The 26799-nt window shown below is 39.5% G+C and overlaps 1 protein-coding gene across 3 annotated transcripts in view; it reads right to left on the bottom strand.

The window, feature by feature from the left end:
• AKAP7 (A-kinase anchoring protein 7) overlaps positions 1 to 26799 on the bottom strand; it is a 125416-nt gene that overhangs the window by 58033 nt on the left and 40584 nt on the right. For all 3 annotated transcript variants that reach the window (XM_044924225.2, XM_006046296.4, XM_025294531.3), the window contains exon 6: positions 21001 to 21113. In XM_044924225.2, coding sequence (XP_044780160.1) covers positions 21001 to 21113 — 113 coding nt within the window. The remainder of the gene's footprint in view (positions 1 to 21000; positions 21114 to 26799) is intronic.

Consider the following 26799-nt stretch of genomic DNA (forward strand, 5'->3'; position numbering starts at 1 on the left):
AAGTTGTTTTTAAAGTCTCTCTGCCTGGAATGAGTTGTATTTTTTTTTTTTAAATTGAAGAATGTTGAGCAAAATTAATAAGGTATATCAAGTTGAAATTTGAGATATCAAGGAAAGAGTAATCATCTCCAAAGACAATGGAGAAATGGGAGAAATTTTCAATGACATGGAATGTAACATTTTATAGTGTGTAGAACATAACATTTGCATCCATTTTAATAAATGGATGCAATTTTTAAACTCCTTATGTAAGAATCATCTGAAAGACAATTAAAGGCTATTCCAATAGGAGTCAATAGGTCTTTCAAGTTTTTCTCTACCTGCCCCTCCTGATTATGTGTGCTTTAATAGCAGAAATAGGGCTTGTTGTTGACAAATGAGTAACTTGGTAGTTACCCCAAACATGGGAAAGAATGTCTCCCTCTCCCCTTACTATACATGGTCCTATACCTGCCTCATAGTCCCAAAACACATTTGTTGAGATGAACATATAGTACTTTACAGGGCAAGTTTACTAGCTGGCCATGTGCAAACTTTTCCTTTAAATGTGTGTATATATATATATATATATACACACACATATAAATATATATATATATATATTTACATTGCCCTGGAAATATCTGTCATTTCTAAAACTCAGAAAATATAAAGAATATAGAAAAAAAAAGGAAATGAAAACTCATTTATGACCCTGTTATTTATATATTAATAAAATACATTAACCCTGTGATATATATATTCTTCAAGTCTTTCTCTATGCATGTATGTTATTTTCAAATTATACTTATATAAAGTAAAGTAAAGTAGCTCAGTCATGTCCGACTCTTTGCAACCCCATGGACTGTAGCCTACCAGGCTCCTCTGTCCATGGGATTTCCCAGGCAAGAGTACTGGAGTAGGTTGCCATTTCCTTCTTCCTTTATATATACTTACATAAATCTTACTAAAGTATAATTAGAATATGTACTTTCCCTTTTTATTCACAAAAATCACAAAAAAATTTTAAATGCAGATAGAAAAAAATTAAAATCACACCAAACTACTACTAAAATTTTATATATTTTATTTTTCCTATGCATGAGTTGTACCATGAGTACTATTTGATAATCAGCTTTTTTCAGTTAATATGTCATATTGATAAGTAATAAATAAATGTGAAAAATATTTTTATATTTTCATAGTATTCCATTATATGAGATATAATTTATTCACTCAATTCTTTATTGTTGAACATGTCGGGGAGTTAAGATCCTACATGCCTCAGCCAAAAAAAAGAAAAAAAAATATATATATATATAAAATATGTTTTTGTTGAGCTATGTGTTTCAACTGAGCTCCTGATCTTTCCTAACCACTTCACTCAGACTTCCCCACCTCAGTTAACAGCAACCATGTTTGACTTGATCAGGCTGAAAAGCTTGGGCTCATCCTTGATTCTCCTCTTTCCCTTAGCCCTACTTCCAATCATATCATGTTGGTTCTACCTTCAAAACACATGCAGTTCTCACCACTCCCCTGCCACCTCTGTCCAAGCACTTCTGTTTCTTTCACCTGGATTATCCCAAGAGCTTCCTGACTGTTTTCTCTTTGGAAGTCAAACTGATCCTATGAAAACATACACCCAGATCATGTCATCCTCTGCTCAAAATTCTCCAAAGGGTCTCCATTTTTCTCAGAGGAGCCAAACTGCCCCAACCCACCTGCAGGGTTCTGATCTGCTCTCCCTGGACCTCATGGGCCTCGTGTCCACCACTCTCGCCTTCATCCCTCAGCAGCCTCCCCAACCTCCTTGCTCTTCTGTGAACAAGCCAGGCAGAGCCAACCTCACAGGCCCTGTGCTGCCTGTCCCCGCTCCTGAAATGCTCCTCCCCCAGGTGTCTTCATCGTCCATCCTCTTCTCCTTTAATTCTCTGCTCAAATATTACTTTCTTAATAGGGCTTCATTTATTACCTTTTTATATAAAAAGATGCCTAAGAATTGATGCTTTTGAATTGTGGTGCGAGAGAAGATTATCGAGAGCCCCTTGGACAGCAAGGAGATCAAACCAGTCAATCCTAAGAGAAATCAACCCTGAATGCTCAATGGAAAGACTAATGCTGAAGCTGAAGTTCACAAACAGATGACCCATTGGAAAAGACCCTGATGCTGGGAAGGATTGAAGGTAAAAGGAGAAGAGGGCAGCAGAGGATGAGATGGCTGGATAGTATCACCGATTCAATGGACGTGAACTTGGGCAAACTCCAGGAGATAAGGAGGGACAGGGAGGCCTGGTGGGGTGCAGTCCATAGGATTGTAAAGAGTCAGATACAACTTAGCAACTGAACAATAGGGCTTCACTTAACCACGCCATCCCTCGTCCCCAAGCAGCCCTCCCAAATCCTCTCTCTCTTTCTCCCCCTATACATACTTATGTTTCTCCATAGCACTTGCCATCTTCTAACATATTATGTAGTTCATGTTTATGTCACTGTCTGTCTAGCTGTCTCTCTCCATTAGAACAGGAGCGCCACACAAGGATTTTTGTCTGATTTTTATTCTCTGAAATATATATCCTCAGTCCCTTATAGCTTATGGGCTTCCCTTATAGCTTAGTCAGTAAAGAATCTGCCTGCAATGCAGGACACCCGGGTTCAATTCCTGGCTTGGGAAGATCACCTGGAGAAGGAAATAGTAACCCACTCCAGTATACTTGCCTGGAGAATCCCATGGATAGAGGAGCCTGGCAGGCTACACAGTCCATGGGGTCACAAGAGTCAGACATGACTTAGCAACTAAACCACCACCACCATCCTCAGTCCCTAGAACAGTGCTTGACATGAAGCAGGGCTCGATAAATAACTGTCACAAGTGCAAAGGAGGATAAAGTTTCAAGAAGAGAATAGTTGACAACATCAAATGCTGTTCATTCAGAGTTTAGCAAGAAAGAAAATGAATGGATTTCTTTTGATTTGGTGAGCAGAAGTCCATGAGGGACAGCAGAGCCTAATGCTGAGGGTCAGTTAGTGCATGAGGGCAAGTCCCTGCTTGGCCACTTCTCAGCCATGTGGCTTCATTTCAGTTTCCTTATCCTTAAAATGAGGCTAACAATCATACCCACCTCTAAGTGCTATATGCACTAAATGAGTCAATTTATAAAAGTGCTTAAAACAGTGAAATATGGTAAATGCTATAATATATTGTAGATAATTATTATTAGGAAAGACTACTGAAAATCATAGGTAAGATCTCAGGGGGGAAAAGTTCTGAGTAAATGGAAACTGACCATCTTATTTCTCTTTCAAATGCTTTTTCATTTGTGTGTGTTTGTTGTGTGGGGATGGGTTGGGGAAAGGGTATCATTCATTCCCTTTGAACAGACAAAAGATTAGTGATAACTTAGCAGAAAAATTAAGACCTTCAGTTTTCAAGATACCATTGCCAGCACTGTATGGCCACTATAATCTCCATTTCAGTTTTGTAAGATGTCACTATTTTTTTTTAAAAAAATAAGGAATAAAGGAAACATAAAAGCTACTCTAATCTGTTAGGCTAATTAATTTAATTTTAGCAAAAAGTAAGTACCAACTGTTTTGCAAGAATTCTCCACAGATGACTTCCAACATGAATCTTAAGAAGCTATTTTTTACTGGAAAATGAAATGAACTTAGTTCTTTAACCCATAACTTACAGAGAGAGCTGTGGTTCAAAGAGGCAGGAGACCTTAGGAGGCACTAAAAGTTATATGCTCTGATCAGAAAATATCTTCAATAATACAAGTATCCAGAACAGCTTTGTGTGTTATATAATATTAGCATGGTCCTTGTTCTCCAGGGAATTTTTTGTTTGACAATGTATTTTGCAGGACTTTTTTAAGGCTTTTTTGTCCCTTGGAAATATATTTCTTTTCTAGTAAAATCTATGTGAATTAGTCTCACTATCCAGCGGCAGCAGGTGGTATTTCTCCTTCATAATAAGGAAAGGACTTTCATTCAAAAAAATAAACAAGTACATCAAAATTGGGTATCTATAGAGTAAGACTAAGCAGCCTCTAATTTTCCAAATGGATCCAGAGGGTTCTCAAACTAGTGCCAGAGACATCAGACTACAAAGGTATATTTTAAAGCTAAAAAGGATGGTTTTCAGGTTTTGGACCACAAATTAGTCTTTGCTTCCCTTCTTCATAGCGCAGACCCTTTCCAAGGTACCTCATCATTTAAAGAAAAGATGGAAGTTTAACATGTTGTTGTTGTTGAGTCTTTAAGTCATGTTAGACTCTTTGTGACCCCATGGACTGTAGCCCACCAAGCTCCTCTGTCCGTGGGACTTCCCAGGCAAGAATACTGGAGTGGGTTGCCATTTCCTTCTTCAGGAGATCTGCCCCATCCAGGGATCAAACCCAGGTCTCCTGCATTACATGCAGATTCTTTACCATCTGAGCCACCAGGGAAGCCCATAACATATTAGTAAAGCCCAAAGAAAAGCCTCAAAAATGGGTAGAGGCAGGAAAATTTGACCTGTAAAGGCTGAGAGAGTTGGGATTCTTTCAAACAACATATAGGGTATCTTCAACAAAACCATGCTAAGGGTGCTGCATCCTGGAATGCTGAATATGCCTGGTGACTGTCTAGTACTATGCTTGAAAATTATTTTTGCATAATAAGGAACAGGGTGTATTTTTAAGGCTTTGTATTGATAACTGTAACCAATATAACTGACTTATCAATTATACATCATAACACTGAAGGAGAAAATAGGAATTTAAAGACAGAATGTCACACTTCGAAACAATAAATTAGTGGCAAGAAACATCAAACAAAACTTGTTCAAGACTATCTTAATTAATCATCAGAAATGATTGGGGTTTTACTTCCCTTTGGCCTAGTTTCGGGTACAGTTTAGGGAGAATTATCAGTGCTGTTCACAGCCACATGATAATTTCTTATACAGTGGACCATGAAACCCAGAGGGACTTCATTCTCGATTGTTACTTGGCACCCAAACAGCCAATACAGGAAAAATGCCATTGAGAGTGTAAGTATTTTTACAATCGTCTGATGGTTGCTTCTGATAATTCATGGGTATTATTTACTCAGGAAGCATTCATCATATCATGATGTGCAAAATTTAATATGTACCAAAGAGGGCTCAGTCTTATACACCTATGCATCCATCTCTATTTTCAATTTAGGAAGTAAACAGCCACAAAATAAGAAAATTCATATTAGTTAACAATCTCAATGTGAAAATCATTCAGCTAAGGTTCTGAAAGATAAAATACTTATTATTCAAATTTAGTTTCTACAACAAAGTTATTGTGATCAGAAAAACAATGGGATGCCAGTTTTGTTAAGAAGGTTAATTTTTTTGTAATAAAAGATAATTTCATACTGTTACTTGTTATCTTATTATAATGATTACAACTTCCATGATGCAAAAATGTATAGGCTGCATATCAGACCAAAAAAAAAAAAAAAAAAATGTGTCCTTTTGAGGTTAAGTTTGATATTCCTGGAGCTCTGTTATTTTCCAATAGTTTATTTCTGTCACCCAGCAGCTATGAAAGAAATGCATGTTTTCTGTGATAATGATATGAAATAAATATTCAAGATGCAAATTAAGACCCAATCCAAACTGGCCTGTAATTTTAGGCATCAGCTGATAAAAGAATGGTAATCTTTTATGTTCATTTTCATAAGTGATAAAAAGTTATATATCTTTAGTGATATGATACCAGTTAGAAAACTAAACTTATTATTTTTTAAAGTGGGTTTTCAGTGACTTTCTGTTTCCCAGAGAGCCCACATATTTTATTTTTTCTTAATATTTATTCATTTCTCTGTTTGTTTATTTTGCTGTGCCAAATTTTAGTTGCAGCATGCAGGATCTAGTTCCCTGGCCAGGAATTGAACCTGTGCCCCCTGCATTGGAAACATGGAGTCTTAGCCACTGGACCATCAGGGAAAGTCCCTAAAATTATTCTTAATGATCACTATTCCTAGTGAAAAGTTACATATTGGTGATTCAAAGTTATAAAAAGATTCTCTATCCACAAGGGGCTTCCCTGAAGCAAATCTTACTTTACAATTCTTAATGACTCTGTCTCTTGGCAAAACTACATTTTTCACTTATTTGTACTGTTTTACTTCCATCTTTCCCCGGATTCAGACACTTGATGACCTCCTTGTCAGCTATAGTCTTTCCCTCAGCCCCTATCAGTGGGGAAAATGGAGACCCCTCCCATTCAGGCTCAGTCCATCCAAGCCTGTTCATGACAGGGACGGAAAGACATGAGGAGTCTCCACCGCACAGCCAGTGTGTTCTCGAATAGCATGGTGGTTTCAGATCCAGTGCCTAGCATCCCTGGCTGAGAACTGCCTTGCAGCTTTCCCATCTCCTCCTCCTGCTGCTCTCAGCCGGCCTGTCAGCCTGGGCTGTGCCTGGACCCTCTGTCTAGCAATGCCTATTTCTTCCCTGGCTGGGGCCCTAACACCCTGCCTCAGGCCTGTCAGTAACTTCAGAGATGAAAAAGTTAACGAGTGATGGGAAATAGAAAAAACAGTTCTACTTTGCTCATTGTTTTGTACCAATCTGAAAAAAAAAAATGATGCTTTCTACCATCAGTTTAACAATACTAGAAAATACTTCTATAGTATTTACTATGTACAGGCACTACTCTAAGAACTTATTAGCTTAGTTAATAACTGCAATAACCCTCTGAGACTAGTACCATTATTATCCCCTGATAAGGAAATTGATTCACAGAGAAATCAGGTCACTTACTGATGGACACACAGCTAGTAAGAGGGAGAGCTTGGACTTAGATTCAGGGTAAGTGGAAAACACAAATAAATTGAAAAAGAACAGAATGATAATATTCAAGCTCTTTCACTATTTAAAAGATTAAAATTCTAAGAATACTAATCATTCTTAAGATATAATCATATATACTATCATTGCTAAAACCAATGTGAAAATTGCTATGAGAATTTCTAGCATCTAAAACACCTATATTTAATATGCTGCATTAGTATTAATAAATAAAGTGATAATTATACATCCATAGTAAATGAATTTTATAAAGGGAGATGGCAAAGAGTTCGTAATGTTACTTACACACAGTAAAAATTATCCAAAGTATCCAGACTGTAAGAAGAACTCCTCTACTGCTAACATGCAAATAATCAACTAAAACACTGGCAGAGATTATCTGCATTTTTTAAACCAGCTGTTTATCTGAACATCCAGTATTTCTCAGTTCTTCTTTTTAACTTACTTAATGCTGGAGCATCTATGCATCTCACCATGAAGCTTTTCAGAGAGGTCATCCCCTTAATCCCTCTATTTATATACTTGCGTTTAGCACTACTGCTTTGTTTAATCTTGAGGCTTTAGAGAAAGAAAAAGTAGAAACTCTTTACCCCAGCATTATATCTAACATTTACAATATTGCACCTTTCAGCAAGTAAAACGTAGAAACAAAGCCACTAGGGCTATGTTTTGAATCTGTTGTTGACATCTCCTTCTCGCTGTCCTAACACTGAGAAGAGATGGATGATCCTTGGGGGTATCAAGTGGCAAGGAAAGCTGTCAGAGAAGAGGTGATAGACAACTCCCAGTAAAACAAGCCACTTCACAAAAAGCACCAAGAGAATATGCTGCATTGCTTCGTGGTATTGCTTTTATGAGTTGCTGGAATCAAAAAGATCAGAGGCAGAAACACGAATTTGGTTGCAGTTAGCCCATTTATACTGACTATGAATGGCATGTTAACCGGAAAAGAACATATTGAGGGCACTCAGGGAAGTTCTCAAAGTCACAGATTCAATGCAAAAGCACAGGGACATTACAATACCTTTATTTACAACACAGACTGCTCCCATCTAGGCTCATTTTTTGTCTACTTAGCAAACCTCAATTCCTCCTCAAGATTTCTCAAGTACAGCATAAGAAAACATATGCTGTTTGGCCATATAACTGTTTCTGATATTTGCATATGGCTTTTCTCATTTCTCATATGGAAAACTCAGCAGTGGCCACAGGACTGGAAAAGGTCAGTTTTCATTCCAATGCCAAAGAATGTTCAAACTACTACACAATTGCACTCATCTCACACGCTAGCAAAGTACTGCTCAAAATTCTCCAAGCCAGGCTTCAACATCACATGAATTGTGAACTTCCAGATGTTCAAGCTAGATTTAGAAAAGGCAGAGGAACCAGAGATCAAATTGCCAACATCCGTTGGATCATCAAAAACACACGAGCGTTCCAGAAAAACATTTACTTCTGCTTTATTGACTACGTCAAAGTCTTTGACTGTGTGGATCACAACAAACTGCGGAAAATTCTTCAACAGATGGGAATACCAGACCCCCTTACCTGCCTCCTGAGAAATCTGTATGCAGGTCAAGAAGCAACAGTTAGAACTGGACATGGTACAACAGACTGGTTCCAAATAGGGAAAGGAGTACGTCAAGGCTGTATATTGTCACCCTGCTTATTTAACTTATATGCAGAGTACATCATGAGACATGCTGGGCTGGATGAAGCACAAGCTGGAGTCAAGATTGCCAGGAGAAACAAACATCAATAACCTCAGATACACAGATGATACCATTCTTATGGCATAAAGTGAAGAACTGAAGAGTTTCTTGATGAAAGTGGAAGAAGAGAGTGAAAAAGCTGGCTTAAACCTCAACATTCAGAAACCTAATATCATGGCATCTGGCCCCATCACTACATGGCAAATAGATGGGGAAACAATGAAAACAGTGACAGACTTTATTTTGGGGGGGCTCCAAAATCAATGCAGATGGTGACTGCAGCCATGAAATTAACAGATGCTTGCTCTTTGGAAGAAAAGCTATGACCAGCCTACATAGCATATTAAAAAGCAGAGACACTACTTTGCCAACAAAGGTCCGTCTAGTCAAAGCTATGGTTTTTCCAGTAGTCATGTATGTATGTGAGAGTTGGACTATAATGGAAGCTGAGTGCCAAAGAATTGATGCTTTTGAACTGTGGTGTTGGAGAAGACTCTTGAGAGTCCCTTGGACAGCAAGGAGATCCAACCAGTTCATCCTAAAGGAAATCAGTCCTGAATATTCATTGGAAGGACTGATGCTGAAGCTGAAATTCCAATACTTTGGCTACCTAATGGGAAGAACTGACTCACTGGAAAAGACCCTGATGCTGGGAAAGATTGAAAGCAGGAGGAGAAGGGACGACAGAGGATGAGATGGTTGGATGGCTTCACTGACTCTATGGACATGAGTTTGAGTAAGCTCCAGGAGCTGGTGTTGGACAGGGAAGCCTGGCATGCTGCAGTCCATGGGGTTGCAAAGAGTCAGACATGACAGAGTGACTGAACTGAACTTTTTAATTTCAATAAAGCAGAGACCCATAACTAAGGCATCTAGGAATGCTCCCTAGACAGCCCAATCTCAGCTGGAACCTCAACTCCCCTTGATCAAAGTCCAGCTGTGTTCTTGGCTCAGTGCAGCCTAGGGTTACTCAAGTGTAAACAAGTTATATCCTACTCCTAATCCCATCTGTTTTCCTAATATTTTGCTCTTTGGAGCAAATAATAACATGTTCTCCTGAATTTACCAATGTAACCATTTATTTCTATAAACTAAAGATAAAACATAAAATATCCAGTCACCAAATTTCTTCCCAAATACAAACTATAAACTTATAACTCAATTTAAGATGTTTTCATTCTTCATTGCAATAGCTTTCCATTTAATCAACAGTTCTCTCAACATTAAGTAGGTAAATATCAGCAAGTCACTGGTGCAAGAAATTCTCAGGATCTTAACGACGAAAAATGACAGTGAAGCTGTTCTGCAAAAGCTCATTCAGAAATAAGTTCATGAAAAATCCTAATGAATAATTTTAACTTGTCCTGTAACACTGGCCTATATACTGCAACATACTTATATTGTGGTTGAATGTGTTCTGCTTTTATAGCCTAGAGATCGGAAGTACGGAATCATTCATATAAATTGATTGGATTATCCACAGACAGAATTTTAGACCAAACTATAGCCTCAGATCCAACCTAAATGAGAACTGAAAACTTAGACAATGTAGCAGGGATTATATATACACTGGCAAAATCTTTTACATGCATCCATAGACATCACTGATGCTCAGTAAGATTGAAGGCGGGAGGAGAAGGGGACAAGAGGGTGAGATGTTTGGATGGCAACACAGACTCAATGGACATGAGCTTTGGTAAACTCTGGAAATTGGTGTTGGACAGGGAGGCCTGGCATGCTGCAGTCCATGGGGTCACAAAGAGTCAGACACGACTAAGTGACTGAACTGAAATGAACTGAACTGATAAACATCACTTGGCTTACAAGTCAACATTCAGAAAACTAAGATCATGGCATCTGGTCCCATCCCTTCATGGCAAATAGATGGGGAAACAATGGAAACAGTGAGAGACTTTATTTTTGGGGGCTCCAAAATCATTGCAGATGGTGACTGCAGCCATGAAATTAAAAGATGCTTGCTCCTTGGAAGAAAAGCTATGACAAACCTAGACAGCATATTAAAAAGCAGAGACATTAGTTTTCCAACAAAGGTCCATCTAGCCAAAGCTATGGTTTTTCTAGAAGTCATGTACGGATGTGAGAATTGGACTATAAAGAAAACTGAGCATCAAAGAATTGATGCTTTTGAACTGTGGTGTTGGAGAAGACTCTTGAGAGTCCCTTGGACTATAAGGAGATCCAACCAGTCCCTCCTAAAGGAAATCAGTCCTGAATATTCATTGGAAGGACTGATGCTGAAGTTGAAACTCCAATACTTTGGCCACCCGATGGGAAGAACTGACTCACTGGAAAAGACCCTGATGCTGGGAAAGATTGAAGGCAGGAGGTGAAAGGGACGACAGAGGATGAGATGGTTGGATGGCTTCACCAACTTATGGACATGAGTTTGAGTAAGCTCCAGGAGTTGGTGATGGACAGGGGACCCTGGCTGATAGTTTGCTGATAGTTAGGATGATAGTTTGCCAAAGATCATAAACACTGGCATATTCCGCTTGCTTTTCTGCTCTACCCAGTATGTTCATCACCCAGGAAACCTAGACCAGCCAAACCTGACACCATTACCTGCACGTAGACCTCATCCCCATTGTGTACAATTTAAGCACATGCCTGTAGGGATATACCTGACAGAAAGTTACAATCTGTTGGGAAATATGTTTCACATGATTTTCCTATCCACTCAGCTAATTACCAGGAGACTACTGCCCCCATATCTGCACTGGAAATCAAGAGCACAAGGTCCTATTTACGATTCTCTGATTATCAGGATAGGTCAGGGAGGACGAGGAGCAAGATGGAATCCAAAGGGACCAAGTCATGAAAACAGGATGGAGTATGAAGGTGGGGGAGGAGGGATGCTGCTAAAGGTCCAGGACCACTAGAGAAGGTCACAGAACATTCTCCCAGGTAATGGCTGATTAACATCCCACAGCTGTGCTGGAGACAAAAGTGAAACCACTCTGAATGAAATGTTCTGCTCTAAATAAAGTTATGTAACAAATCAGAATCAAATTCAGCTGTAGAGAAGGCTGTAGCCAAGGAAGGAAGAAAAGTACCTTCACACACTGGCCATCAGCTTGAGGTCAATGTAAAGACACAGATGTACTTAAAAGGCCTTAAAGATGGGTCTCCAAAATGGTGTCATAGAGTTTACTAACAATTAAAAACGTTGGACTTCCCTGGTGGTACATTGGATGGAAATCTGCCTGCCAATACAGGGGCCATGGTTTCGATCCCTGGTCCAGGAAGATTCCACATGCCACAGAGCAACTAAGCCTTTGCACAAAAACTACTGAGACTACGTGCTGCAACTACTGAAGCCCATGAACTAAGAGCCCATGTTCTGCGACAAGAGAAGCCAATGCAATGAGAAGCCTGCACACTCTAACTAAACAGTAGCCCTGCTTTCCGCACCTAGAGAAAGCCTGTGAAAGGAAGGCCCAGTGCAACCAAAAATAAAATAAATAATAAATATATAATATGTCGCTATAGGTGATACGAGCTAGATGTCTTAAGTCTTTAACTACAGATAATGTGAATTTTTGCCCTTGCAAAGAGAAAACAACAATATTATTCATCTTTAATTTATAGGGCTTATCAGTTGGAAGAATTGAGTAATTTAGTATTATTCTGTTTTTGAGGTACCTTTCCTTGGCAGAATATGGTTCTAATAAATGGTCAAAGTAAATCCTTTCATATTTAGGATTGGAAATAAAATTCCAGTGTAAACTAGTTTGCTGCTGCTGCTGCTAAGTCGCTTCAGTCATGTCCGACTCTGTGCGACCCCAGAGATGGCAGCCCACCAGGTTCCTCTGTCCATGGGATTTTCCAGGCAAGAACACTGGAGTGGGGTGTCATTGCCTTCTCCAAAACTAGTTATACTTCTGCATGACTCATTTGAAAAGATCATGATGCTGGGAAAGATTGAGAGCAGGAGGAGAAGGGGACGACAGAGGGTTAAATAGTTGGATGGCATCACCGACTCAATGGACATGGGTTTGGGTGAACTCCGGGATTAAGTGATGGACAGGGAGGCTGGATGTGCTGCGGTTCATGGGGTCACAAAGAGGACACAGGGACACGACTGAGTGACTGGACTGAACTGAAGGCAAACCCATGCAACTCTAATTACCTCAAATACTTCATTATTGCATCTTTTAATCCTAGCTCTAAAACTCTGTTTTTTTTAACGGCATTTAAATCAGAATCTTGCCTTGGGATACAAATGCTTGAAAGTAAGTAAACTGGCCAGTGAATCTGTATGTTTGAAGAAAAGGTATCATTTAAGTCTGAATGATCAAGACCAGCGTTGCCTAAACGATGTGCTACAACATGGGAGATGAAAAAGAGGCCACGCTTATCAAGTACATTTAGGAAACAATGCTCAGGTAGGATGTATAATGTTCAAAATATTCACTGCCCTTCTTGTGGTGTCATTTGCTGCAAGTGGGTTATATATCCTGCTCTGTTGAACCCGGAAAGGACCATGTGACCTTCTTTGGCCAATAAGACATGACCAGGAATGACGTGCATCACTTCTTAGCAGAAACTTTCAGCTGTTTATCACCATCTCTCTCTTCCTTCAGTCAAAGGCCAGTGAAGTCCTAGATGTAAGCTGCTAAACCAAGGTCGTGAATAAAGACAATGTGGAACAGAGCCACAGATGACCCAGAGGCAAAAAATTAAACTTTTGTTGTTGGAAGCTCTTAAGATTCACAGTAAACATTCACATTTCGGAGATCCTAAGAAATCCTGAAATAAAGACTCAGATTAACTTTAACCCATCACTGCTAACATGCACTTGATCACAGAATCCTTACCTCACATAAAATCCTGAGAGATGTCCTGAGAGAAAACTTTCAGGAAATGTCAATGAAAACACTTACTTCAAATCTCCATTCCACTCTGCACAGATTTAATAATATTAGGTTGACTGGGTCATTTTCTTCTAGAGTTTTCAAATTTTTCAAAATCTCTTAACAGAATAAAGGTCAACCAGGAGCCATTTTGGTATTTTGACATGAATCAAATCCCAGATTTCTTCCTTAAAAATAATTTTGCTTTCTGCTTATTATTTCCTATATATTTCAATGTTCAAAGATGTATAAATTACTGAAAGGTTACAAATGAACATTTAGTGAGTCTACCTTTGAAGACAGCATTTCCAATTTTTAAACAATTAAAAGGCATACTTAGGTTTATCTCAAAACACAGACACAGACAACAGAACAGCAAGAAGCTGAAAAATGCCTTAGAAACAAAAGTGAAGTCAGTTGCTATATATAGTGCTCTGACACACAAGAGATGACACAGTTGACTAATGGCACCTAGACTCTCAGGAGAAATTACAATTCCATCTCACAGTAGATTGCACCACATTTTTAGCTTAAAAAAAATTAAAACAAAAAGAGAAACTGTGTTGTGTTTTCATTTATTGATTTTTAACTAAGAAAAATCCAAAGAGAATTCCATATTATAGCCACAGAACTAAGTGCACTTGATAATATGAAAAGAGACTCAAAAACAACTAAAAATTTTAAGTTGTTAGGCATTGGGAGATTCAGGAACAGGTTACTGAAACAATCTGCTTTAACGTCAGTTCAGTTCAGTTCAGTTGCTCAGTCCTGTCCAACTCTTTGCAACCTCAAGGACTACAGCAAACCAGGCTTTCCTGTCCAACATCCACTCCCAGAGCTGACTCAAACTCACGTCCATCGAGTCAGTGATGCAATCCAACCATCTCATCCTCTGTCGTCCCCTTCTCCTCCTGCCTTCAATCTTTCTCACATCAGGGTCTTTTCTAATGAGTCAGTACTTCGCATCAGGTAATCAAAGTATCAGAGCTTTGGCTTCAGTATTAATCCTTCTAATGAATATTTAGGACTGATTTCCTTTAGGATGGGCTGGTTGGATCTCCTTGCAGTTCAAGGGACTCCCAAGAGTCTTCTCCAACACCACAGTTCAAAAGCATCATTTCTTCAGCCCTCAGCTTTCCTTATGATCCAACTCTCACATGCATACATGACCACTGGAAAAACCATAGCTTAGACTAGATGGACCTTTGTTGGCAAAGTAATGTCTCTGCTTTTGAATATGCTAAGTTGGTCATAGTTTTTCTTCCAAGGAGTAAGGGTCTTTTAATTTCATAGTTGCAGTCACCATCTGCTGTGATTCTGGAGCCCAAGAAAATAAAGTCTCTCACTGTTTCCATTGTTTCCCCATCTATTTGCCATGAAGGGATGGGACTGGATGCCATGATCTTCCTTTTATGAATGTTGAGTTTTAAGCCAGCTTTTTCACTCTCTTCTTTCACTTTCATCAAGAGGCTCTTCAGTTCCTCTTCACTTTCTGCCATAAGGGTGGTGTCATCTGCATATCTGAGGTTACTGATATTTCTCCTGGAAATCTTAATTCCAGCTTGTACTTCATCCAGTCCAGCATTTCACATCAGGTACTCTGCATATAAGTTAAATAAGCATGGTGACAATATACAGCCTTGGCATACTCCTTTCCCAATTTGGAACCAGTCTGTTGTTCCATGTCCAGTTCTAACTGTTGCTTCTTGACCCACATACAGATTACTCAGGAGGCAGGTCAGGTGGTCTGGTATTCCCATCTCTTTAAGAAATTCCAGTTTGCTGTGATCCACACAGTCAAAGGTTTTAACATAGTCAATAAAGCAGAAGTAGATGTTTTCTGGAACTCTCTTGCTTTTTCTATGATCCAACAGATGTTATCAATTTGACCTCTAGTTCCTCTGCCTTTTCTAATTCCACCTGAACTTCTGAAAGTTCATGGTTCACATACTGTTGAAGCCTGGCTTGGAGAATTTTGAGCATTACCTTGCTAGCGTGTGAAATAAGTGCAGTTATGTGGTAGTTTGAACATTTTTGGCATTGCCTTTCTTTGGGATCGGAATGAAAACTGACCTTTTCCAGTCCTGTGGCCACTGCTGAGTTTTCCAAATTTGCTGGCATATTGAATGCAGCATTTTCACAGCATCATCTCTTAGGACTTGAAAGAGCTCAGCTGGAATTCCATCATCTCCAATAGCTTTGTCTGTAGTGATGCTTCCTAAGGCCCACTTGACTTCACATTCCAGGATGTCTGGCTCTAGGTGAGTGATCACACCATCGTGGTTATCTGAGTCATGAAGATCTTTTTTTTACAGTTCTTCTGTGTATTCTTGCCACCTCTTCTTAATATCTTCTGCTTCTTTTAGGTCCATACTATTTCTGTCCTTTAATGTGCCCATCTTTGCAAGAAATAATCTCTTGGCATCTCTAATTTTCTGGAAGAGATCTCTAGTCTTTCCCATTTTATTCTTTTCCTCTATTTCTTTTCATTGATCACTGAGGAAGGCTTTCTTATTTCTCCTTGCTATTCTTTGGAACTCTACATTCAGATGAATATATCTTTACTTTTCTCCTTTGCCTTTTACTTCTATTCTTTTTTCAGCTATTTGTAAGGCCTCCTCAGACAACCATTTTGCCTTTTTGCATTTCTTCTCTTTGGGGATGGTTTTGATCACCACCTCCTGTACAATGTTACGAACTTCTATCCATAGTTCTTCAGGCACTCTATGTATCACATCTAATCCCTTCAATCTATTTGTCACTTCCACTGTATAATCATAAGGCATTTGATTTAAGTCATACCTGAATGGTCTAGTGGTCTTCCCCACTTTCTTCAATTTCAGTCTGAATTTGGCAATAAGGAGTTCATGATCTGAGCCATAGTCAGCTCCTGGTCTTGTTTTTACTGACTGTATAGAGCTTCTCCACCTTTGGCTGCAAAGAATATAATCAATCTGATTTCGCTATTGACCATTTGGTTATGTCTATGTGTAGAGTTATCTCGTGTTTTTGGAAGAGGGTGTTTACTATGACCAGTGCATTCTCTTGGCAAAACTCTGTTAGCTTTTGCCCTGCTTCATTTTGTACTCCAAGGCCAAACTTGGCTGTTACTCCAGGTATCATCTCTTGACTTCCTACTTTTGCATTTCAGTCCCCTATGATGAAAAGGACATCTTTTTTTGGTGTTAGTTCTAGAAGATCTTGTAGGTTGTCATAGAACCATTCAACTTCAGCTTCTCCAGTATTAGTGGTTGGTGCACAGCCTTGGATTTTTGTGATATTAAATGGTTTGCCTTGGAAACAGAGATCATTCTGTCATTTTTGAGACTGCACCCAAGTACTGCATTTTGGACTCTTTTGTTGGCTATGAGGGCTATTCCATTTCTTTGAAGACAGTCTTACCCACAGTAGTAGATATAATGGTCATCTGAATTAAATTCACCGATTCCAGTCCATTTTAGTTCACTGATTCCTAAAATGTAGATGTTCACTCTTGCCATCTCCTGTTTGACCACTTCCAATTTACCTTGATTCAAGGACCTAACATTCCAGGTTCCTATGCAATATTGTTCTTTACAGTATTGGACTTTACTTCCATTACCAGTCACATCCAAAACTGAGTGCTATTTTCGCTTTGCCTCAGCCTCTTCACTCTTCCTGGAACTATTTCTCCACTCTTCTCCAGGAGCATATTGGCCGTACTGACCTGGGGAGTTCATCTTTCAATGTCATATTTATTTTGCCTTTTCATACTGTTCACAGGGTTCTCAAGGCAAGAATACTAAAGTGGTTTGCCATTCCCTTCTCCAGTGGACCACATTTTGTCAGTACCTTCCACCATGAGCTGTCCATCTTGGGTGGCTCTACATGGCATGGCTCATAGTTTTATTGAGTTAGACAAGGCTGTGATCCAAGTGATCAGTCATTCTCCTGTCGATGAATGTTCAGCAGTTAGTTGCAATTTTGGAGTTCTCACAGGAGAAGATGAGCTCACGTCCTTCTACTCTGCCATCTTGTGAATCAGACTTGGTTTAACTTAGGATATTTCTAAGACCAGTTTTTGTCTGGAATAATTAAAGCCTGCTCTTACCAAGGGCACCTAAAGTGCCTTCTTTCAGAAAAGAAGACAGCGGCAGTGCAACCTGGCAGGCCCTCTTCTGTTGCGTGCATTCAGAGTCATGTGCAACTTTTGTGACCTGATGGATTGTAGTCCACCAGCTTCCTCTGTCCATGGGATTTCCCAGGCAAGAATACTGGAGTGGGTTGCCATGCCCTTCTCCAGGGGATCTTCCCTGCTTTCCCCAACCTCATCATCATATGGTCCATTAACTACCACTCTGTCCTTAGCTATGTGCATATCAAACTCTACACTCAAAGCAAACCAGTCCAAGTGAAAAAGGGAGCAAACAATTTCATTGAAAGAAGATGATTTCTTTCATTCTAAAGTTGTCTCATTGTCTGACTTTGTGAAAAACTGCTGTAAGAAAGGGCCAATTAATAACAAATAGCTTTGATAGTTTAAGTGCTATATTAGTAATTTGAAAGAGTTATAACGCAGGAAAAATATCCAAGAAGTCCAAAAAATAATTTATGATTAAACAGAACTGTTCTATTCATGAAAAGATTGCATTTATTTCTTGAAGAATCTGGATCTGCCTTAAGATACATATTTCATTTGAAACTGGTCTTCTTCTGCCACCAAGTGTTAGCACACACTTCTAACAAACCAGTTTCTGCAATGTCAGATCACAAAAATACCAACACAAAGTCACTCAGTGTGAAAAATAAACCCAAAATAAAGCATTATAAAAAGCACTGACCTAAACAGAGACTAACCACGAGAAACAAACATACTCTGAAGAAATGATACAAACAAGTTGAATTTTAGCTGTTTCAGAGACAAAATAATTTAAAGAAGCTTTTCTGAGGCTTCATTCATTTGATTTAAAAAACTACTATTTGAGACCCCATGGACTGCAGCCTACCAGGCTCCTCCCTCCATGGGATTCTCCAGGCAAGAATACTGGAGTGGGTTGCCACTTCCTTCTCCAGGCAATGTTCCCGACCCAGGGATTGAACCCTGGTCTCCCGTATTGCAGGCAGACGCTTTAACCTCTGAGCCACCAGGTAAGCCCTTTGAAAACATAGTGATAATCAAAAGAGCTTGAAGATATACAAAACTACTTTCAAGGGAATTCCCTGGCAGTCCAGTGCATAAGACTCCATTTTTTCACTGCTGAGGGTATGGGTTCAATCCCTGGTCAGGGAACTAAGATCCCACAAGCTGCACAGCCCAGTCAAAAAAAAAAGCATACTACTTTTACTACTCCCTTATGAGATATAGTCCACTAGAATTTCATGAAACTAAGAATATGGACAACTAACATATATATGTAAATGCCTCCTGGTGTTAGAAAAACATATAATTGTCAAAAAAAGAAAAAAAAAAAAGTCTTATGTTTCCCAGAATCTCAATTAGAAAACTTAATTCTCTAGTTTGAGAACCAGAATACCATACTGGAGCAGAGGAAGTTCCATATCAGGAAGTTTGAAGGAGAGTTCTTTATTTGAAGGAGAGTTTCGTTTGCAGGGAATAAGAAAAGGCCAGAAGGATATACTAGTAATGGTACCTAAAAGAGAAATGATATTAATAGGGAGGAAGGGAGTGAGAGATTGGTGATGAGGGGAAAAAATTTATCTTTCACTCTGTAGGTCTGTATGTAGATAGATTTTTTTCAGTGAGCATATATTCATCTAACACTTTTATAATTAAAATAACTTTTAAAATATAAGTACTTGAAATGACACAAACTTCTTAATATGAGTGAAAAAAAAATTATTCAATATCCCTCTACCCTGCCCCTTTTATTTCATTATCAACCTTAAGTAAACTGAATGTTGGTAATACATTCCATTACTGACTTTATCAAAGGTCTCACCCTTGTAAATGAGTGGACCCAGAATGAAAACCCAGAAGAGAATTAGAGAAGAAAATAGATTCTGGATGGGGCTCTGCAACTGAGAACAGTGTGATCTCATTTCAGCCACTTAACCTCTGAGTCTCAGATCCCCTTTCTATAGAGTAAAAGGAGCAGACTCCGTGAAATCATCTGTCAAGAAATCACTTAAAATGCATGCAGTCTGAAATGTTGAAATATAAATTCTAGAATTAATTTAAAATGCATCCCTTTGATAAACATTCTTGGGTGCTCTCATTTCAAAGTTAATAAAGATAGAAACATTTTGAAATTTGGGTATTACCTTCACCACTGATTTGTCATTCTGGGATTAAGTTTGAAACCACTGGGAAGAGGACAATCCACGTGAAAGCAAGATAAGAAAGATAACGAGTAAAAGAGTAAACTGTCAGTCTACAAGTTTTGTCAGTTTTCATCATTCCTAATTCCAAAATCTATGATATACACAAATTATTTCTTCCTAAATATTCTGGAATGGTATCTAATACAGTTATTATTTAATTTGAGCACAGAAAAAAAAAAAAAAAACATGCAAGATAATGGGGGATAGGGTGATTTTTACAAAAGTTTGTAGTAAACTCATAAGCACAGGATGGCCAACCACCCAAACACATGTTTTACAGGACCAAAAAGACTTTCTGAGCACAGACATTAAATACAAATTCTCAAATTTAGAAAAAAGATCTACTTACTAATAAACATGACCTTCATTTATAGAGCTGCAAATCAAGTGTGAACTGCAGCAAAGGGTTATGGAGAGCAGGAGCGAATACTAATCTGCATGCCCATCTCCAAAACTCTGGTACATCAGAGCAGCTCAGCAGATGCCTTAATTCGCATGACAACCTCCCTAGGCTGAAATGGGAGAAACAAGGAAGGGTGCCCTTAGGATTCCAGGAGAACTGCTTGTGACTCCAGATAAAAGTTCAAAGTCCCTCCAGCCTCTGAGGAAGAAGGAGGCAATGGCTTAGGAAGGCAGCAAGTCGCCCTGAGATAGGGGAAGTCAAAAGACATGTCCCCTGGCTTGTGTCACTGCTGACCATTCCCAGGGAGAAGGACTTTCAAATACTGAGCTAGGGAGGGCGGCCCTTCTGTTACCCTCTTGCCCAGTCCCTGCAACACCTGCTCCATGCCCTCAGTAGAGACAACTGCTGAAAGAGCAGTGGCTTTGTAGAAACTTGGAAAGAGCTACATAAAAGTGGGGAGGGGAGCAGAGCATGTCCCACCTTGAAGAACCCAGCTACAGGGAGCAGCACCAGTGTATGCAGGCCAGTGGAGGAAGCTCTGAAGGCAGCAGGCTGCAAACAATCAGAAGAAAACAACGCAGCAAAACCCAACTCTGGCTCCACCCCCCCAAGGCTTTTCAAGGGATGAAGCAAGATGTAGCAACAGATGAAGCAGCAGTAAGTAATGGTCAGTGTGCAGCTAAGAGCCACAGAGACAAAGGAGGAGATAGCAGTAATGGCCTCCATGGAGCCTCAGGAGCCAACTCAGCATCCTTGGGAGTTGGAACCAAATCCAACTGGAATCCCAGGAGCAATAGTGACAGGGATGTCGAAAACCACTACGAATGTCACTCATGCTGTGGGTGGTAAAACAAGGCTGATAATAAAATGTTCACTCACCTTCTTCCGGAGCCATGGTAACCTGGACAATTTCATGAAGGTCAAATGAGGCTTAAAAGTTCTGCTTTCTCCTGCCAAGATACCTTTTTCTTGAAACGTCCTTTTTGCAGCATCTGAAGAAAATAAAAAGAAGCTTAAAAATGCTACTATATGATACCTTATATGAGAAAAGAATCTAAAAAGGAATAAATGTATGTATAACTGAATCAGCCTCTTGAGAAATCTGTATGCAGGTCAGGAAGCAACAGTTAGATTGGACATGGAACAACAGACTGGTTCCAAATAGGAAAAGGAGTACATCAAGGCTGTATATTGTCATCCTGCTTATTTAACTTCTATGCAGAGTACATCATGAGAAACCCTGGGCTGAAAGAAACACAAACTGGAATCAAGATTGCAGGGAGAAATATCAATAACCTCAGATATGCAGATGACACCACCCTTATGGCAGAAAGTGAAGAGGAACTAAAAAGCCTCTTAATGAAAGTGAAAGTGGTGAGTGAAAAAGTTGGCTTAAAGCTCAACGTTCAGAAAACGAAGATCATGGCATCCGGTCCCATCACTTCATGGGAAATAGATGGGGAAACAGTGGAAACAGTGTCAGACTTTATTTTTTGGGGCTCCAAAATCACTGCAGATGGTGACTGCAGCCATGAAATTAAAAGACGCTTACTCCTTGGAAGGAAAGTTATGACCAACCTAGATAGCATATTCAAAAGCAAAGACATTACTTTGCCAACAAAGGTCCGTCTAGTCAAGGCTATGGTTTTTCCTGTGGTCATGTATGGATGTGCGAGTTGGACTATGAAGAAAGCTGAGCGCTGAAGAATTGATGCTTTTGAACTGTGGTGTTGGAGAAGACTCTTGAGAGTCCCTTGGACTGCAAGGAGATCTGACCAGTCCGTTCTGAAGGAGATCAGCCCTGGGATTTCTTTGGAGGAAATGATGCTGAAGCTGAAACTCCAGTACTTTGGCCACCTCATGCGAAGAGCTGACTCAATGGAAAAAGACTCTGATGCTGGGAGGGATTGGGGGCAGGAAGAGAAGGGGATGACAGAGGATGAGATGGCTGGATGGCATCACTGACTCGATGGACACGAGTCTGAGTGAATTCCGGGAGTTTGTGATGGACAGGGAGGCCTGGCATGCTGTGATTCATGGGGTCGCAAAGAATCGGACATGACTGAGCGACTGAACTGAACTGAACTTAATCACTCTGCTGTACACCTGAAACTAATTGATTTACAATAATGTAAATCAACTATACTCCAATAAAATTAAAATGTAAACAAAAAATGCTACTGTGGCTGTCTTTAATCATAAAAATGGCAACTCAAAAAATAAATTATTCTACAACAAAGGCAATATACTGGCTTGAGATATTATTTTTAAGAGAGGAAAAACTACAACGTGTATGATGCCAAATACATTATGATGGTTATATCTGCAATAATGTCAAAGTTTGGCATATGGCAGAAATCAACACAACTTTGTAAAGCAATTACCCTCCAACTAAAGATTTAAAAACAGAATTCAAAAAAAAAAAACTTTGGGTAAGCACACAAAAGCAACAATTGGAAAAGGAAATATTTAATAAATAAAATAACTGACTTTATGATGCTGATTTCATGCAATATCCCAGTGACACCCATATATATATAATGAACGTTTATCTGTAACTCTTCATATCCAAAACCTCTGCTTCCAACCAACATAGAATAACAGGAATCTGATTTACCCTCCCATCTGAAATGACCGGGAAAAACAAGGACAAAATATATGAAACAATGGTTTGTAAGACGCTGTACACCTGGCAGTGAAGATGAGTGATCCCTTAAGAGATGAGAAAAAAACAAGGTGAGCCCTTTGATTAACCAGCTTACATCCCTGGGTGTCAAGGCCCCTATTCAAGGAGGATAAACCCAGATGGAGCCCAGTCATCACACTAGGTTCAGAAAAAAAAAGCCAAGAATAGAAAGACCAACGCATCTGGAACTCATGGGACAGAGTGCCAGAGAAATGAGGGCTGCAGAGAGAAAACTCCAGAGATCTGCAAGGGCTCCCCCGAGTGGATTCAGCGGAGAAGTGACCAGCATGGGTCCCTGAGCAAACGACCTGAAGCTGAAAAACACATTTGAAAGGATTAGAGAGAACACTCCCAGCTCTCACCCAAGGTCAGGAATTGTGTCTGTTCCCATCAGCCAGACTGGAAAGCCTCAAGATGCATGGGACACTGGGAAGAATAAGGATTTTGCCTCAGTAGAAAGGAAAAATGAGCTCTGCTGCTAAGTCACTTCAGTCATGTCCGACTCTGTGTGACGCCAAAGACGGCAGCCCACCAGGCTCCCCCGTCCCTGGGATTCTCCAGGCAAGAACACTGGAGTGGGTTGCCATTTCCTTCTCCAATGCATGAAAGTGAAAATTGACAGTGAAGTCGCTCAGTTGTGTCCAACTCTTCGAGACCCCATGGACTGCAGCCCACCAGGCTATGCTGTCCATGGGATTTTCCAGGCAAGAGTACTGGAGTGGGGTGCCATCACCTTCTCTGAAAATGAGCTCTGGCCTGGTACTATTCTAGTCCCTCCTAACAAATATTAGAAGCAAAACCCAAGAGGAAAAACCTGTATCAAAGTAATTTAGTTGTCCCCCAGCACAGAGCCCAAGTATAATTATAGAAAGACAAAACCATCCAGCACCCCACAAGTGCCTGATATCGGACAAACAGGCATGTAACAAACAGGAAAATATGACCCACAAAGAAGAAATAAATCAATTAATCAAAAGCCACTTAGAACTAACATAGATGTCAGAATGAGCAGGTAAGGGCTTCAAAGCAGTTATTCTAATTGTATTCTTTATGTTTAAAAAGTTGAAACGTGCTAGTGATAAAAAAAAAACCACATTAAACTTTTAGAGATAAAAAATGCAAGGTCTGAGAAAAACAGATGAGACACTACAGAACAACAACAACAACAACAAACAGTGAACTTGGGAGACATAACAATAAAAACCACCCAAAATAAAACAGAGGAAAAAAAAAGAAATAACAACAACAGCAACAACAACAAAAGAATAGTTCACCAGTGAGACGTGAGGCAACTTAGGTTGCCTAATATGTGTGTAAATGGAGTTCCCTGAAAAAAAGGTGAGAGAAGTAGGGAAGTCACTTGAAGAACTAATGGCTGTTGGAGAGTGAGAGCTACCACAACCACAAAGATAATCTGGGCAGTAACTACTAAAATTTAAGCTGCACAAGCATTTTGACAGCAATTCCAATATTAGGAAAACACACAAAAATAAACAAAAGTACCAATACGTAAGATTTTATATAAAAGATATTTAACACTGCTTGAATTATCACATGCTGAAAACAACCTTCAACAATAAAGAAATGGTTGCTATTGGCCCTCCCAGGTGGTAAAGTGGTAAAGAATTCCCTGCCAATGCAGGAGACAACAGGAGATGCCAGTTTGATCCCTGGGTCAGGAAGATCCCCTGGAGGAGGCCATGACAACCCACACTCCAGTATTCTTGCCTGGAGAATCCCATGGACAGAGGAGCCTAAGTGGGCTACAGTCCCATGGATCACAAAGAGTTAGACACAACTGAGTGACTAAGCATGCATGCATGCATACTAAAAACTGCTATAATCAAAAGAATGAATTCAAGTTACATATATTAACCTGAAAAGACATCAGTGGCACCTATTAAGCAAAAAAAAAAAAAAAAAGGCAAATTGCATGGTTACTATATCTGAAACATGATTCCATGATTTAAAAGACAGATGAAGAAACAACAAGGACCTACTGTATAGCACAGGGAACTATATTCAATATCCTGCGATAAACCACAATGGAAAAGAAAATATGTGCAGAACAATCACTTTGCTATATAGCAGAAATTAATACAACACTGTAAATCAACTATACCTCAATAAAACAATTTTTAAATAAAATATTTAAGAAGACAAAGAAAATAAATTCTATATATTTATATTTTTATTAGCACAGACTAGTATAGAATACTTTAGTATGGAAGTTGAGATTGAATAGACGTAGGAGAGAATAGTAATGTTTTCTTTATACCTTTTTAACTGTATGAATGATTATAATGAGCATGCATTACTTTTGAATAAAAAGTTTAAAAATAAGCATGGTAACAAACTGACAATACATGAGCAATATAAGATCGCTACACGTGCACAAGCATCATCGTAGAGTGCATAAGTGAGAAGGGAGATTACTTTGCCCGACATGTGAAAAATCCATCCCTTTCAAAGACCTTCAGTAAACAACTTCTCATTTGGTCTTTTTATCTTAAAATCAGGGCTAATGCATAAGTCAATTTTAAAGATAAGAAAACTGAAACATAAGAACCTGATGCTCAAAGTCCCACTCCCTGTGAGCAGTAGAGAAGGAAGTGAAATCCAGGTGCCCTAACTTCTACCGTGGTCATGCTTCAAGCTGGCTGAAACCTCAGCTTGAACTGAGGGGACAGGGAAGGGCACAGAAACTGCCTCTACAACTTCAAGGGGAAGAGGAAGGCAGGGGATTCTGCCATCTCCCACCATACCCATGCACATTGGTTTCAGTCAGAGAAGTTCCCTTCTTCTATACGTTGAGCTCCCAAGTACCATTTCTTTTTTTTTTTTTAAAAGAACTCCAACATATACCAAAAAAAAAAAGTTTGAAAATCAATGATCAAAAAACCTGCACAGGGTCCCTTCAGTAGAAATAATCCCACCAATAATGTCCATTAAAAAAAAAAAAGGAAACCGTAGGACTTCCCTGCTGGCCCAGTGGTTAAGAATCTGCCTGCCAATGCAGGGGATATGGGTTCGATCACTGGTCTGGGAAAATCCCACATGCCAAGGAGCAACTAAGCCTGTGCACCACAACTTCTGAGCTCGCATGCCTAGAGCCTGTGCTTTGCAACAAGAAGCCATCACAAAGAGAAGCCTGTCCACTGCAACTAGACTCACCCCAACTAGAGAAAGCCCGCACACAGCAAGGAAGACCCAGCACAGCCAAAAGTAATTTTTTTTAATGGAAACTGGTAAAACATAGGACACAGAATATACCTTTGAATCTCAACGAAGACCACATTCAATCTAAATATTCGGTGAAAAACGGTCCTTTTTCAGTTCAGCTAAATCTTATCAATGTTAAATATGTCCTAATTTTTCTAACAGTTAAAACCATGAATTTAATGAAAGATGACCTAATGATTCAAGGAAAAGTGTCCTTAAAAATAAAAGATACACCAGGTACTGTTCTGGGTGCTGGGAATACAATGGATAAAATAAACCCTCTACCCTCATGGAGCAGAGAGACAGAGAGCGCCACAAACAAACACGCAGCATAAGGAATCAATAAGTGATACAAAGAAAAATAAAGAAGGAAATGGCAACCCACTCCAGTATTCTTGCCTGGAGAATCCTATGGACGGAGGAGCCTGGCGGGCTACAGTCCACGGGGCCGCAGAGTTGGACATGACTGAGAGACTTCACTTTCACTTTCAGGGGTATACAAAGTGATGTGGAAGAAAAGAGGTTGCTATTTCAGAGAAGGTGGTCTGGAAATGCGGTTCTGAAGGTGAGACATTCAAGAAGCCACCTGGAGAAGAGAATCATGTGTGTTTCTGGGACAAAGGAACTCAAAGCAGAAGGAACAACTTTCAGAGTGAAGACTGGTGAGTACATCGAAGAACAATAAAAAGGGTAGATAACTGGAGCAGGGTGGGAGGCTTGGGGAAGAGGTAAGAAATAGGTTTAGAGAAGCGGTCAGGGGCCTTATAAAG

This window comes from Bubalus bubalis, chromosome 10, assembly GCF_019923935.1.
Source record: "Bubalus bubalis isolate 160015118507 breed Murrah chromosome 10, NDDB_SH_1, whole genome shotgun sequence".
NCBI lineage: Eukaryota > Metazoa > Chordata > Mammalia > Artiodactyla > Bovidae > Bubalus > Bubalus bubalis.